The 14,595-nt window shown below is 52.3% G+C and overlaps 3 protein-coding genes across 3 annotated transcripts; all 3 read left to right on the top strand.

Annotated features, from left to right (window-relative positions):
- Nucleotides 1-5,497: 5,497 nt before the first annotated feature.
- MRS44_004663 (uncharacterized protein) lies at nucleotides 5,498-6,329 on the top strand (the record flags this gene model as incomplete). Its single annotated transcript, XM_046268825.2, has 3 exons — nucleotides 5,498-5,599; nucleotides 6,029-6,260; nucleotides 6,313-6,329. The coding sequence occupies 3 exons, from the start codon at nucleotides 5,498-5,500 to the stop codon at nucleotides 6,327-6,329; spliced, it is 351 nt and encodes a 116-aa protein (XP_046136197.1).
- Nucleotides 6,330-8,264: 1,935 nt separating this feature from the next.
- Nucleotides 8,265-9,822, top strand: MRS44_004662 (uncharacterized protein; the record flags this gene model as incomplete). Its single annotated transcript, XM_046283936.2, has 2 exons — nucleotides 8,265-8,528; nucleotides 8,593-9,822. The coding sequence occupies 2 exons, from the start codon at nucleotides 8,265-8,267 to the stop codon at nucleotides 9,820-9,822; spliced, it is 1,494 nt and encodes a 497-aa protein (XP_046136198.2).
- Nucleotides 9,823-11,166: 1,344 nt separating this feature from the next.
- Nucleotides 11,167-13,860, top strand: MRS44_004661 (uncharacterized protein; the record flags this gene model as incomplete). The annotated part of the gene is made up of 6 exons (XM_046278331.2): nucleotides 11,167-11,867; nucleotides 11,925-12,397; nucleotides 12,463-12,679; nucleotides 12,727-12,907; nucleotides 13,258-13,672; nucleotides 13,733-13,860. 6 exons carry the CDS (start codon nucleotides 11,167-11,169, stop codon nucleotides 13,858-13,860), a joined length of 2,115 nt encoding a protein of 704 aa, XP_046136199.2.
- Between the last annotated feature and the right edge of the window lie 735 nt (nucleotides 13,861-14,595).

Genomic DNA, 14,595 nt, shown 5'->3' with positions numbered 1-14,595 from the left:
TCATGAGGAGGTATGAAGCGACGAGAAGGCGAGGCGAGCGTCGAAGAAGAGTGAGACGGACGACCAAGAAAGGTGACCAAGAAAGGATTGGATGGATGGGATGGGATGGATGACGGCAAAGGGCGGAGGGAGGGGGGCGGCGCCTGAACTTGAGCGGAGGGGCCGGGATGGTTAAAGAACGGCGGGCGGGAAACCAGGGGAAGGAAGGAGCTACTGTAGGTACTGTAGTTTAGGTAGGTAGGTACTTTACAAGCGAGTGGACGGATCGGATATAACTGAACCCAAGGTTGTGAATCCAGAAGGTGAAAAGAAGAGAGGTGAGAGATAAAAAACAGAGACAGGGCAAGACAGGATGATGGACCCCAGAGTGGTGCGTGTATGCACAGGACAACAAAAGGACGGCAAAAGTTGTGTGAGTGGGCAGCGGAACGACTGGCTCGTGTTGTTGAAGCTCACTGATGGACATCCCAGCCCGTTCTGACAGGAGGACCAGCAAAGCAAAAAAGCTAAAAAGGACGTTTCCCGGGGCCAGGCCAGGGGCCAAGGAGGATCGTGTACAGCCTCTGCACGCATGCTGGCGGTACCTGTCAGCGGCCATTTCTAGCGCCAGTCTCACCCCGACGAACGCGTATAATAGGTAGGGCTACCCATTCGAGACCCATCGGCTGAGATGCCCAGCGATCATTCCCACTTAATGGCCCCCTGGCCCAGGCCACGAGATTTCCCAATACGAGGGGAGCACCTTGGGATGGCGTCCCCGGCTCCACCTTGACGATACGGGGCCTACGTTGGGAAAGGTGCCGCCCAGACGGGATAAGCTTGAAATGAATCTCTCATCAGAGACTCGTAAGGCACGGAGCCTGGTGCGTAGGGCAACCGCTAGGAGACCGGAGACAAGCTTTCAACCGGTGGCTTTGCTAAGCTTATACGAAGTCCGTAGGTACTTGGAGAATACAAGCATAAAGGTGGTTTAGGTAACAGGTGAGTAAGCCAACACCAAAAAGCCATTGTTCGGCCACAGATCAAGCATCGGCTGCGTGCATGAGTGGCTGGGAGGGAGCAGAACAAAGACTCTCTTGCTGCCCTCGACTCGCCTGGCCTGGCCTCGTCTGACATGGACTGACCTTGATGGGATGTCCGACCGGCATCCATGCGAAAACCGAAATTTGCATTGAGCCGGGGGCCACAAGCTGAACGAGGCTGTGACGTAGTGTTCCACCTGTCTTGCCTTGTCTTGCCTCTGTTGTGCCCATCTTTTCGATGTGGAACGCTCGGCTTTGTTTTGTCTTTCATTTCTTGTCCGTTTCTTTCGCTCTGCTTGCGGTTCCAAGTCGCGCCGCATCGCATTCCCAGCAACAGGGACCATGGACACATATTTATTGACCGGCTTCGACGTGGCCGAACGCGTCACTAACATGCATGTGCGTGCATGATGTGGAGTGACGACTGAGAGCCTGTGAAAGATGCTGCATTACCTTTTTGGGACAGAAGCGGCCGGCCCTGGGCGCTTCGGATCCTCGGCCGAATGATCATTTGCGTTCGGGTGGGGCTGAGTGTTTTGATTGGTTACTGCTATTGCTGACAAAGACTCGAGCAATGCATCTCAATTGAGCGAGCAAGCAATCTCTTTTTGCTCTCTCAATTGCTCGCTCACCTTTGGTAGGTGTGTTATTACGAGATTCATATTTTATGAGCGCAGCGCGAATTCATTCAATGATTGGCTCCAATTTCCCTTCTCAAACTGTTACACCTCATGTTGTGTCTCCCTCACAGATAGATCCAGTTGCTGTAACGTTAGACACTGCAAGTGTGCAACTGCTACAGAATCTCCCTGGGACTGAACACCCAAAATAAGATATAGAAATACCAGACAGGCCTCTCCATGATGCCTAGTCGAGTGTTGGCAGCACAACCAGGCTCCTGTATCACGGCATATTGTTACTCGAGAATGAGTGACTCTCGCAGTGCACGATGATCGCATGTTTTGGTTCATTCATCCATGGTTTGGGGACCAAACCAAGCGAAATTGTCTTTCATATGAAGGCCTTGAGTGGGAATGGTCTCAGATATATCTTGGAGAGTGAAGGGTTGCGGGATGTTGAGAATCGCTGTGCGAGATCGTAACCCCCCATCCAATCATAACGACAATCCACTCTCTAGAAACCAAAGGAGTTGATATAGAGAATGGACACACGAGACGCAGTAAGGCATGCCATTATTTTTTACCACGGAGCCTCTCGACCTGGCTCAAGGCTATCACCGGTGTCGCGTCACTAGTTATGCCCTGGTGCTGGGGACAACGGAGGATATTTAATGTGCCAAAGGCGAGGGCATGGACATAAGTCTTCGGGCCGTCTAGTCATTTCCCTGACATCATTGCCTCCAAATTACATCTGGGGTTGTGTTTCAAGACTCAGGGGAATCTCTCGAGCCTCGCCGGCCGGCCATTACCCCTGGCTCAACCTCAAATAACTCCCGAGTTCTCGCGATATTCGCCTATGACAACTAGTCCAAGTCAGTGATGTATTCCGTCGCCTTGGCGTTCAGATCAGCAACCAAGTGTCTGCCAGGCCGGCAACACTCGAATTGCTCCTTTCTTCGCAAGTGCTTTTTGCTTACAAACTGCCTGCTTCTCGTTGCCTACGCAGCCCCAGTGATCGAGGCTATTGGCTAACTATCAGTTACGTTGCCCCGGGCAGGTATTGAGCAGGCCATAATGGAGCACCTGAGTTCAAGGTCTTCGGAAAAGGGGATCTGTTTTCGTATACATTGATACCATGGCAGCGAGGGGGAGGGTCAGGATAGTGGTTTAGGAGCTCATACCTAGCCCTTCCAATTACTGGTCGAGAGTTTATAGTACACATGCAAGTAATACTTAGAATTGTGGATGAGAATATGCGAGATCCGGAGGTTAGGATCGTGGAGGACTGCTATGGGCCATCAGTTGTTGATATCTGGCTACTGGCAAGAGTCACCTTACTGAGCATGAGACAGGGGTGGGTTGGGACACATACAGCATGTCAAAAGCTTACTTCTGAGCTTATGGCAATGCCTCAAGTGACGCGGCTGGCCTCAAGTTGTTGGCTTTGAGTGGAAAGCGGGATATCGCACTTATCCTTGAGGAGGTCGAGTAGTCTGGGGATTTGATTGAGTTCTTTGATCGCCCGGCTTTGTGTACGGATATGAACGTGGGCATACGGGATTTAGTCTCCTTGTAGTCGAATTGGCTCGCGATGTGATCGCCTGCCCTCGTCCTAGAGGCCGAGGGGTCGGCTGGATAGTGATTGGAGATCAGGTGGAGTACTCGCAGGGAGTTCTCTTACGAGAGGTGATGTAAGCAAGCTTTTACTCAATACTTTTAATTCAAGGAGCTCGCCACAAGATAGCTAGGGAGTTGAGGATAAACCTGCTGTGTAAGAGCTGGGGTTGGCTCAATCCGTACTAGAGAGATGTCGCGATGCAACAAACACTACTGATCGTCTGCCCCAAGTATCGTCAAGGACAAGAGATAAGGTATTGATCAGATCGGATTAGCAACATCACATGGCTTATATCTCGGCATGACAACGGAGCATGTCGAAGGAGCTTGTGCGTCTTAATACAAACGGACAAATACCTTGCAGAAACTCAAAGAGCATTTTATTTCGCCTTAGATGTTTCACTCCTATCCTGAGAGAAGGTTTGTATAATAAGGCCAAGAGATTCCTACAGGAGTTGCCGGCGCATAGACTTGGTGGCAGATGAGATAGTTGGGCTGGTGCGTTTCAAATGTGCGCCTCAGGATGATCGGGAGCGGCAGCATCTCAGAGACGCTTTCATCGAGAGCACGGGACCGTTTAGTACTCGGGAGTCTATGGTGTCGAATTTGATATGCCGGGCTGAGCCTGAAACCCGAGCTCCCGTGCGGGTGAGGGAAAACGAGGCAATGCCTCCCCGATGCTTCCGCTGAATGACGTTGCTCACGGCGAACTTGCCTGTCACAGAAGTATGATGTATATTTTCTAGACTTTTCATCACAATCCTGATGATTTCATATTCAGCACCATGTCACTGTCTTGGAGGAGTTCTCTCCTATCGCAATATTGAATTCAAGTCTTGGCAATGTGAGGCCATTGGTGAGGCAAGATTCAAAGATCAATGCGCCAACAACACTCCTTGAAGATCATGGCCATAATAGGCTCATGAACTGTAAGGTGAGAAGTATCGCACTTTCTTCTACGCCCTGGGAGTGCGTATGCGGCACCAGCAGGTTTTGGTTCTCTCCTTTGGGTTCTTCATCGGCTGACTAGATGGCGAAGGTCTCGCCACACTGCGTAAGTCGTCGTATGCCAGACGCATCCAATGCCTGATTGCGCATTCGGATGTGGCAAGCACTTATAGATGCGTTTGATCAACAGAGGAAGAGAGCTATTTGACGTTTCAAGTGCCCTGTCTGGGTGCACAGCATAAGATGGATGGGCGTCTCATCTTTAAGCATGGTTGCTGTGGCGCCTGAAACCGAGGGCATGAGCCTTGAGACAGCTCGTAAGCGCTGAGCTAAGATTCATCCATGGCTGAGGCAACCCGTGGCTGGTGGCTGGTGATGATGGTGCGTAAAATAACCAAACACTTTTAGGCGAAAGAGATGGTAAATTTGGGTATTTAATTTCGACAACCGCTGCTGGGATCCGAATACGCAGCCTGTTGGCGCTTTGGCCATCCTCTCACCTCCGTCCTAAAAAGGGTAGAAAAGTTGGCACCTGAGGCATCACATGGGACCGTCATCAGCCGGTTCCTTTACCAGCCTCGCAACAAGGCCTTGGCGTGGAGGGTACATGTTCTTATGGTCATGGTGAAGGCTGCGGCAGAGTAGAAGTAAGGGAACGGCCCCTTTTTGACGGGTGTTCGCTCCCTGCGCATGGCTTTTATTGATAGATGGTCAAAGAAGCAGCACAAGAGACCAAACACCTTGAGTGTTTTCGTAAGCCTCTCGCCAAGAAAAAGATAGATGCCTGCACACACCCGAAGGACGACGACGCAAGGTACTTAGAGTCCGTAGGTAGGTGGTAGAGGTGGTCACCAGGCAGCCAATTCAGCCAATTCGAACTCAGCAAAAGCCCGGCCCCCCCGTTCAGTTCCCGCCGTCTCCGTGCGCTGCCCGCCCAGGCCTAGGCCTCGTCACCCTCTGCGGCGCCTCGCAACGCCCGCGCCCACTCCAAAAACAGCCCTGGAGCACCGCCCTTCAACCTGGTCGTACCTCCACTACCACCTACCTTACCTACCTACGTAACTTGGGTACTTAGTAACCTTACTCGTTTCGCCTTGGCCAGCGCAACGTCTCACAATCAACTTCCCACCTCCAACCTCTCTACGCCAGCCTCTTCTCTCTCACATACCATACCACACACGACTCCACGACCACGACCTCGACCTCTATCTCCTCTGCATCGCTAATTTCTGCGTCGCTCCGATCGATACAACCTACCTATTTTCCAGTAACCTCCCGACTACAGCCAAAATGCCCGAGCAGGAAGCCCCCTACGACCCCTACATCCCCAGCGGCCAGGCCGGCGCTCAACAGGGTGCTGGCGGCAATGCCAGGACGCAGGCCCTCCAAGCTGTAAGTTGATTCTGATGATTTTCCGTGATGCGCGGCGATGCCCATGTGTATGGATTGCGAGATCTGGCGACCTGTGACAATGATGACAGCCTGCCCCTTTCGGCGACGAGCGCCAATTGAACAAGTCGCAATCTGGTCGCTCTTTTAACCCCGAATCGCTAGCTGCGCAGTTCTGGTCGATTCCATGTTCTCTGGAGCTTGGATTTCCCCAAGAAAAGTGTCGCCAGCTGGCTTGCGAGTAGCTCAAGTCTGGTTCGCTCGGCCTCCTCTCGTGGAGCCTTGCTTACGCCTGGCGTCTCATCGAATGGAGCTCGGTCTCCAGATCTAGCGGCTTGCAATAATCGGAATCGACTTCTCGCAATCCATCACAGTCCCGGCTTGCGCCACAAGAATACTCATGTCTGTTTAACATGCTAATGCATATCACAGCAAATCGATGACACCGTCGGTGTGATGCGTGACAACATCAACAAGGTTTCCCAACGTGGCGAGCGACTCGATGCCCTTCAGGACAAGACCGACAACCTGGCCGTCTCGGCGCAAGGTTTCCGCCGGGGAGCCAACAGAGTCCGCAAGCAGATGTGGTGGAAGGACATGAAGATGCGCATGTGCCTGATTGTTGGTATTATCATCCTGCTGGTAGTTATTATTGTCCCTATTGGTAAGTTTTCTCGCCTCTGAGAGATGTCTGATCAGATGCTGACCTTGAACAGTTGTGACCAAGGGTTGATTGACACCTTGCTCTGCTGCTTTGGGTACTTGGTCCTCACGATGCACACGCTGGGATATGACGACGTCAAATATCGTAAGCTACGACCATGGGAAATGGAACTTTTGGGCAACTGGCCATTACTGCAACGGAATATGATTTGAGCACGGTGGAGTTTGTTCGCGTTGGCCCCCCGGTCATGTTATGCTGGCCGCTATTTGCTCCAAGGAGCTATACGCCGATGACGCACTCTCGGTGTTGTTCCTGGAGACGCCAGGCCGGGCTGGATGTATGATTGAGGTTAGGCGTTCCCGATTAATTGAGATGTATACCTTTCTGCTGGATCTTTGATTCATAGCATTGTTCTGTCTCTTGGTTGCGTGAGGGATCTTTTGAATGCATTGTCAGCTTGGTCCACAGATCCAGCAGGAACTTTGTCTTGGGCCTTGAGGGGTCTACTACTTGTAGCTAGAAGTCCGAAGTGGTCCCCTATGGAGTTTTGAACGCTTAGCAGGGTGGTATTAACTACCTCGTGGCAAGCCTGTCGAGGTCGAGACACGAATTCTGCGAGGCCGGCAACCGAGCTTCCGACGAACGAGATGCAAAGCTGAACCAGAAATTCCGCCGAAGGTGGAACCGGCATGCACATATCATGACGGGTCGGTGAAGGAGCAGCGAAGGAGAGCCTCGGTGCCCGCTGGAGCGGCCAAGGGTCCCGGGCTGGCGTCATATCCAAGGTGGGTTCGGCGTTCCGTAGCCCTGAGACCATCTGCAGGTCGATAGATTGATAATGCCGGCTGATTGATAATACCTCATCGCGACCTGCCCTCTTTTTTTTTTTTTTCTTTCTTTCCCTGCCTCAACCGGTAGTTGACACACTAGCTCGGCCACTCTCGCGGCACGCGTGGGATGAATCTGGCGCCATCATGAAATCCACGTCGACAACGTGGGTTGAGAGAGGGATCGGCGGGTGAAGGGAAGTGATGATCCCTTGCCCAGGCTTGAACCCCCAAATTTTAAAAAGCACAACGTGGGTAGGTATCACGAAGGGTTGCTCTCGTCCTGAATCTCTTGTCCGAGAGTGTCACGACTCAGATGTAGCCGGTTAAGAAAATTTTGTGTATCGTCGATCGAGTGGAAACCTGCAAACAAGGCACCGGTAACTGGGGACTAGACCTCTTGGAATCTAGACCGGCTCTCTTCCCGATAGAACCACTGTTGCATCCAATGTTCCCTCGGTGCAGTTTTCAGTGGATTCGGTACCTACTTGCTAGGATCTTGCTAGTGCTGCGAGCTGCTGTGCGAAGCGGTCTCGAGGAGGGGGAGGGGGGCAAAAAGTTGAGGGTGAAAGAATTACTTGGCCGATCGACTTGAGGTTTCGTGGAAATGGCTCATCGGTTGTAGCTTGTGGAAGTGATAAGAAGAGAGAGCTGTTGAAGAGAGAAGATCCTAACAATTCATTGAGGATGTCACTATTCTCACTGGTATAAAAGTTTACTGAGGGTGGTTATCTACCTCAAAGAGAGCTTGGTTTAGCAAAGTGGTATTCTTTCAGCTGGGGGGTCGCCTAGTGGTCCACGAAAAAAATAGCATACTTCGCAAGTACTCTACCTTTTTAATCCACAGAATAATAGCATAAAGGCTTATGATGATAAATATAAAACCATATATAGACTTTAGAGTATAACTTATTTATTTCATATTTTTATTAATTTATTTCACTCTAAATTGCGTTCCCATAGCCCGGCGGAGTTCTCGAAGTACCTCAGTGTGCCATTTTTTTCTTGGTCTGGCTGGTAGGTAGCCCAGGTGTTTTTCTGCCCCGCCCCCAGAGTCCGAGGCTCCATGGGCCGCCCGTTCTTAAAAGAGTCACAACCTCCCCGTCCGATACCAATTCTCCCTTGACACCCATCCAATCCCCCCTCCTCACGAATTGGCCTCTATTACCCGAGGAAGATGTTGCCCGCCGGTGTTCGACGAGCTGCCCGTCTCGCTAACGTCGCCCGCGTCGGCACGAGGGCTGCTCCGATCCAGAACCGATGCCTCACGAACCAACGAGCCCTCTCGACGAGCCGAGCGCTCCTTACCGCTTCGCCTGGCCGAGATAGGACCCGAGAGATTGTTGCGCAGACAGTGAGCAGCATTGGCAGCAAGCGTGAGGGCCAGCAGTACCTCAAGCTCTTCACCTCAGTCTCGTCCCAAAAGTTCGCCGTCATCAAGGTCGGTGGTGCTATCCTTACCGAATATCTCGACGAGCTCTGCCGCAGCTTGCTTTCTCTACGAGCTCGGCCTGTACCCTGTTCTTGTCCATGGTGCTGGCCCGCAGCTCAACCGCCTGCTGGAGGAGGCCGGTGTCGAGCCCCAATTCGAGGAGGGCATCCGGGTCACCGACGCCAAGACTCTGGGTGTTGCTCGCAAGCTCTTCCTTGAGGAGAACCTAAAGCTCATTGACCGCCTTGATGAGCTTGGTGTTGCTACCCGATCCATCAGCGGTGCCTTCATGGCCGACTACCTCGACAAGGAGAAGTGGCAGTATGTGGGAAAGATCACCAAGGTCAACAAGGAGGCCATTGAGAAGTCTATTGAGGCCGGTTACATCCCCGTCCTGACCTCCATGGCCGAGTCCGAGGATGGACGTCTGCTCAACGTCAACGCCGATGTCGCTGCCGCCGAGCTTGCCCGTGCCCTGGAGCCCTTGAAGGTCGTGTATCTGTCTGAGAAGGGAGGACTGTTTGATGGTGATGGCGAGAAGATCTCGGCCATCAACTTGGATGCCGAGTTTGACCACCTCATGTCCCAGCCCTGGTGCCGATATGGAACGCGACTCAAGATCAAGGAGATCAAAGAGCTTCTCGACACCCTTCCTCGCAGCTCCTCAGTTGCCATCATCCACCCCAGTGATCTGCAGAAGGAGCTGTTCACCGACTCCGGTGCCGGTACCCTGATCCGCCGCGGTGACAAGGTTCAGAAGGTCGAGTCTGTCAGTGAGATCAGCGATCTTGCCAAGTTCAAGCAGACTTTGGTCCGTGACCGGGAGGGTCTTGATGCCGAGGCTACTGTTGACCGATTTGTGGACCTCCTTGGTGAGAAGAAGTTCAGCGCCTACTATGATGATGGCATGCAGTGCTTGGCTGTTGTCCTTCCTGCCAGCGAGGAGCGACCTGTCGCCACTCTGGCTACTCTCAACATCACCAAGTCTGGTTGGTTGAGCAACATTGCTGAGAACGTGTTTGCCGCCATCAAGAAGGACCACCCTAGCCTGGCCTGGACTGTCAGCGAGGAGGACGAGAACCTGACCTGGTTCTTCGAGAAGGCCGACGGAAGCTTCAACAAGAACGGAAGTGTTCTGTTCTACTACGGATGTGATCTCCGCTCCGATGCGCTCGTCCCCGTCTACGACGACTTTGTCGCCCACGGCCGAGCCATGCTTGGCGACACCAACCTGGAGTCCCAGCTCCGCAGCGCCGCCCAGACTGCTAGCAAGGCTCTCAACGCCTCACAGAGCCGAACCTAAACTGGAGTGGTTTGTCAAGCCGACCCCCGACCCCCTTGTGAGCCGACCCCTTTGACACCTATTAGTCAAGGGATAGGTTAGGATAAGGGTTATGGTTAGGGTGGGGTTAGGATAAGGGTTATGGTTAGGATTAGGGGGTCGGGGGGTCAGCTTGACTGTATACACCCTAAACTGATCGGCCGGGCGTCAGCGAGGTTAGAAAGGGGTGAATTGTTCTTGGGAGTTTTATCCGGGGAGCGGATGGAATGGATACTTGACCGGCGCGCGCAAGGGCCAGAGTCAATAGTTAGAAGCGGGTTTACTCTGCATTGAATCTATTTTTCGCAACGTTCAAGGCTTCTCTTCTGCAACATGTTTTGATCATGGTTTCTGAAGAATGCTACTACTAGTTAGTCCTTTGATAAGAGAGCTGCTGACTGGTAGAACAAACTCTGACTGTGTTGTTGATCTTGCTTTTAGATGAGTATAGAAATGAAGAGTTTCATCAACTTGATCTCACATCATCGCAGGTGGAATCCATCTTTGTCCTCCCAACTGCTTCAGAGGAGGTGGCCGCTGACCACCCAGGCCAGATGAATTGTGTACAGGCTGGACATGGGAACCTAACACGTCTTTGACAGGTTACGTTACTTGGCAACCCTTGTCCATCGTTGGCGGTGACTCCCAGTCGAGGTTGTTGATCATCGTCGCCCACTTAGTGAGAGCACAAGTACCACGGATATCGGAACCAACATCTCACAATCCAGGTGTGTTTCGCCGCCAGGTACAGGGGTAACAACTGTCACTGCTACCCACACTCGCCAACCCCGACTCTTACAATTGTCTCTAAGCCATGTAATTTAGGTCATAAGCTGCGATCTCACATGCATTTTACCAAGAAGTAGCTATGCCACGCTACATACCCCGCATCACGGATCACGGCAATTGCCATGTTCCAAGACTTCCTAGTACGCATCTCTAGACAAACGCCAGCTTTTCATGCTCAAGCTGCCACAGCTTAAGCCTTGGTGTCACTGATGTATGCCGGAGTCTAGACCCCCTCCTCCTGTCGTCCTAGTGACGCCCCGTGGCGGCAAGGTCATGGCTTGGGGAAAAGTGCTGTAGGGCAGGCTCTGCCCAATTGGTGACCCCGAGGATAGCCATCCTTGCTTGGATGATTGAAACTGTGGTTGCAGCCTCGGTGATGTGACAGCTGTCTGGTCCTGGCAAGTACGAGGCATAACTGCCGTCCTTGTCGTATATAACTGCGAGACGTGCCGCCGTGGTTCGAGCCTGGTTATCCTTGGCCCTCCTCCAAGCTTAGAGCATCTGATATCAACCGACGCCGCAGCCTCGCCGCCCAACATGTCGAACATATACAAAGAGCAGACATACTTGATCTTTGTGCAGCTCGGTTCACTGTACATTCTCTTGACCCTCGTCGAGCACTTTGTGCTGCAACCCTCAGGCCTTCATGTCGTCCCCATCACCATGCCACATCCCCTCTGGGTGGTCACGCTCCTGACGCCCATGGTTCTGTATCTACGCTCCAAGCACTACTGGCTTCATTGGATGCGTGTCCACGATACCCAGCCTGCGCCCGTCTACCCCCACCGGGACCGGCTCCTCGGCACTGACTGGATCGTCGACATGTCAAAGGCCATCAGCTCACACTCGATCCTGCAGTTCTGGGATGGGCTGTTCTCGAGCGTGGGCAACACCTTCTGGGTCAAAAACGTCGGCGCGTGGATCGTCATGACAAACGAGCCCGATAACGTCAAGGCGCTACTGTCAGGGCAGTTCGAGACGTGGCAGATCGCCGGCGTGAGGCAGACAGCCATGGTGCTCGCGCTGGGGCCGAAGGCCATCTTTTCTGTCAACGGTCACGCCTGGCATGATGCGAGGGCCATGATGCGACCGAGCTTTGTGAGAAATCAGATTGCCGACCTGGAGTGCACAGAGAGGCATGTTGAGGCATTCTTGGATAGAATACCCAGAGATGGCCAACCAGTAGACCTACAGGAGTTGCTGTACATGTTCACCATGGATATCTCGACCGACTTTATGTGAGCGTTCCTCAACCGAGCCATCTTCAACCTGTCTGTAACTAACCACGAGGACAGGTTTGGCTACTCAACCAATACCTTGTCGGATCCCTCTTTAGAAGCCCTTGACTTCACTCGTTCCTTCGACTATGCCCTCCTCTCCGCAACGCGTCGTGCCCGCTTAGGCTGGATTGTTTTGCTTGTGCCAGATAGAAAGCTCAACGAGGCTGCTGCAACCTGCAGGCGATTTATCGACCGCTACGTGAAGGAAGCACTTGCTTCAGGCAAGGAAAAGGAAAGGCCTTACGTGTTTATGAACGAGATGTTCGCCTCAGGGGCTTCGCAGGAGTATGTCCGAGATCAGCTACTTGCCATGATCCTCGGTGGAAGAGACACTAGTGCCAGCACCATGAGCTCGTTATTCTGGATTTTGGCACGGCGGCCAGACGTGGTTGAGAAGTTGAGAGCCGAGATTGCGGGACTGAATGGGCGAAAGCCAAACTGGGAAGAGATGAAGGAACTCAAGTACCTCAACATGGTGTTGAAGGAAGGTATGTCGAGAATTACCCTAACTTTGGCCCCAAGCAAGACAATACTGACCGACTTTGCTCGACAGCTTTGAGATTATGGGCTCCTGTGTCAACAAACTCGAGAGAAGCTGTAAAAGACACAGTTCTTCCCAAGGGCGGTGGGCCAGATGGGCAATCGCCCCTTTTTGTCCCCAAAGGCACGGCATGCCGGTGGTCGAGTTATAGTCTTCACCGACGTAAAGACATCTATGGCGACGACGCAGAAGAGTTCAAACCCGAGAGATGGGAGACACTCCGAGCAAAGTATGGTCCCCATTGTTGACAATGAACCAACGCTGACTTCCAAACAGATGGGAGTATATCCCCTTTAGCGGCGGGCCTCGGATCTGCATCGGCCAGCAGTTTGCTCTAACGCAAATGTCGTACTTGATAACTCGACTGTTCCAGACGTTTGAATCAATGGAGGCGGCGGATGATAAGCCCATGCTGCAAAGTGTCAGCTCAACAATCACCTTGGTCAATGGATGTTGGGTTCGGCTGACTCCAGCCGGGGCAAGCTGAGTCTCGCTTTCAGACCTCTTTAGTCCTCCTGAAAATTCAGGGTTCCCTTTCTAGAAAACCACGATAGATTAACAAGACTCGATGATCAGTTGGGAGCCAAAATTGTGCCAGCAGTGTCAAGATGGATCTCGCAGTGCCCTGCCAGCTGGCAACAGCCGTCAAGCTTCCCACCCGGTATCGCATATTTTTCTCTCGCTGTTGTCCTGGTAATCTTTTTGTTTGGTTTCCTCAACTTGTTTGAAAACAATACCGTCCATCATCTCGTTTGGCATTGCCCATTTTGCTCGAGATAGCTCAACACTCTCAATTGGCTTGCGTAGCTTTCTCTTCTCGCGCTCTCATCATCCCTTCGATCACTCGATCTTTGCTGGAGCTCTTCCTCGATATCAAACCACATCAACAACTCATCATCGTCGTCGTCATCAAGACTGATCATGATGGAGAACCGCGCCACCACTGAAACTTCCGACGTCCCGGGCCTGGAGGCCCAGCCCGCGGGGCATCTGACTGGTCTAGAGATCGCTCTCATCACCGTGACTGTCGTCTGCTTCGTCCTTCTCATCTCAGCCGTCTTTATCTGCCGAAGCGTCGATCAGCGCCGTCGCATTGGGGGTCCGCTGACCCGACTCGAGGAGGGTAATGCGAAGAAGAAACGTCAGGCGCGTCAGAAGAACGAAGGACAAGGCCAGGGCCAGCAGCCCGCCAAGGGTTGGTCTTTCGGAATCAAGCTTTTGGGTAAGTCCGCATGTTAGTCTGTGATCAAGGAGGAGTCGGTGCTGACGACGCTGGTGATAGATGTGATCAAGAGCAAGAAGACCAATGAGACGTCCCAGGGCCCCCCTGACAATGTTGTCGGCCAAGGAAACGAAGGCATCAACATGACTCCGGTTCAAGCGGCAACCGACTCGGCTACCCGCGTCTAAGCTAGGCATCCACCATTGTCGACTTCGTCTGGTCAAGGTCTTTGTCGGAACATGGGTTCGAAAGCAGGGCAACAAGAGGCCAGTGCGATATCCAGCATGGCGGCAGGGATTGACTGCAGGGCTTCAGTGGCGCTGGAGTTTCTTTCATCCAAAGGAGGAGCATCGGCTTTGTTGCACAGTTCAGGGAGTGATCGGCAGACGGACAAAGAAGCATCCACCCTTCCATGATCGGTTTAGGCGGTGTTGTGATGCTGCATGACTGTCTGGGGTACTGAAGTCAAGGTGTAGTTAGATCAAACAAATGGATCTCATGAAACGTGCCCTGGCTTGAACTGCGTCTGGAGATAGAACGGACATGAGAGAGAGGTCGAAGGATTCTGTCCAATGCTACGTCGATGTGCAAGTTCCAAGTGTTTGAGATAAGCAGCAGGTATTTGGCACACTAACTTGGATGTCAAGTAGCATAACACTTAAGCTATCCTGAGTAAATCATTGTGAGTACCTATTTCTTTGTTCCATCTTATGGGGTAATTACCATGGAATAAGAGGAAAAGACCCAGAGTCACACAGATCGTGCAGTCATTTCTAATTGTCTACTCAATACTTCTACCGAGAATAAAGCCACATCAATCTAAGTATTTACCTAACTATTTAATCCTTGCATCAAGACAAAGGCAGTGAATGTGTGACACTTGCCTCTGAAGTTGGGAGTTGTTGTGGTGGCAGGTGCACTTG

Source organism: Fusarium solani, assembly GCF_023522795.1.
Source record: "Fusarium solani strain SB1 chromosome Unknown bctg00000002, whole genome shotgun sequence".
NCBI classification, from domain to species: Eukaryota; Fungi; Ascomycota; class Sordariomycetes; order Hypocreales; family Nectriaceae; genus Fusarium; species Fusarium solani.
This window is presented reverse-complemented; position numbering and strand designations above follow the sequence as displayed.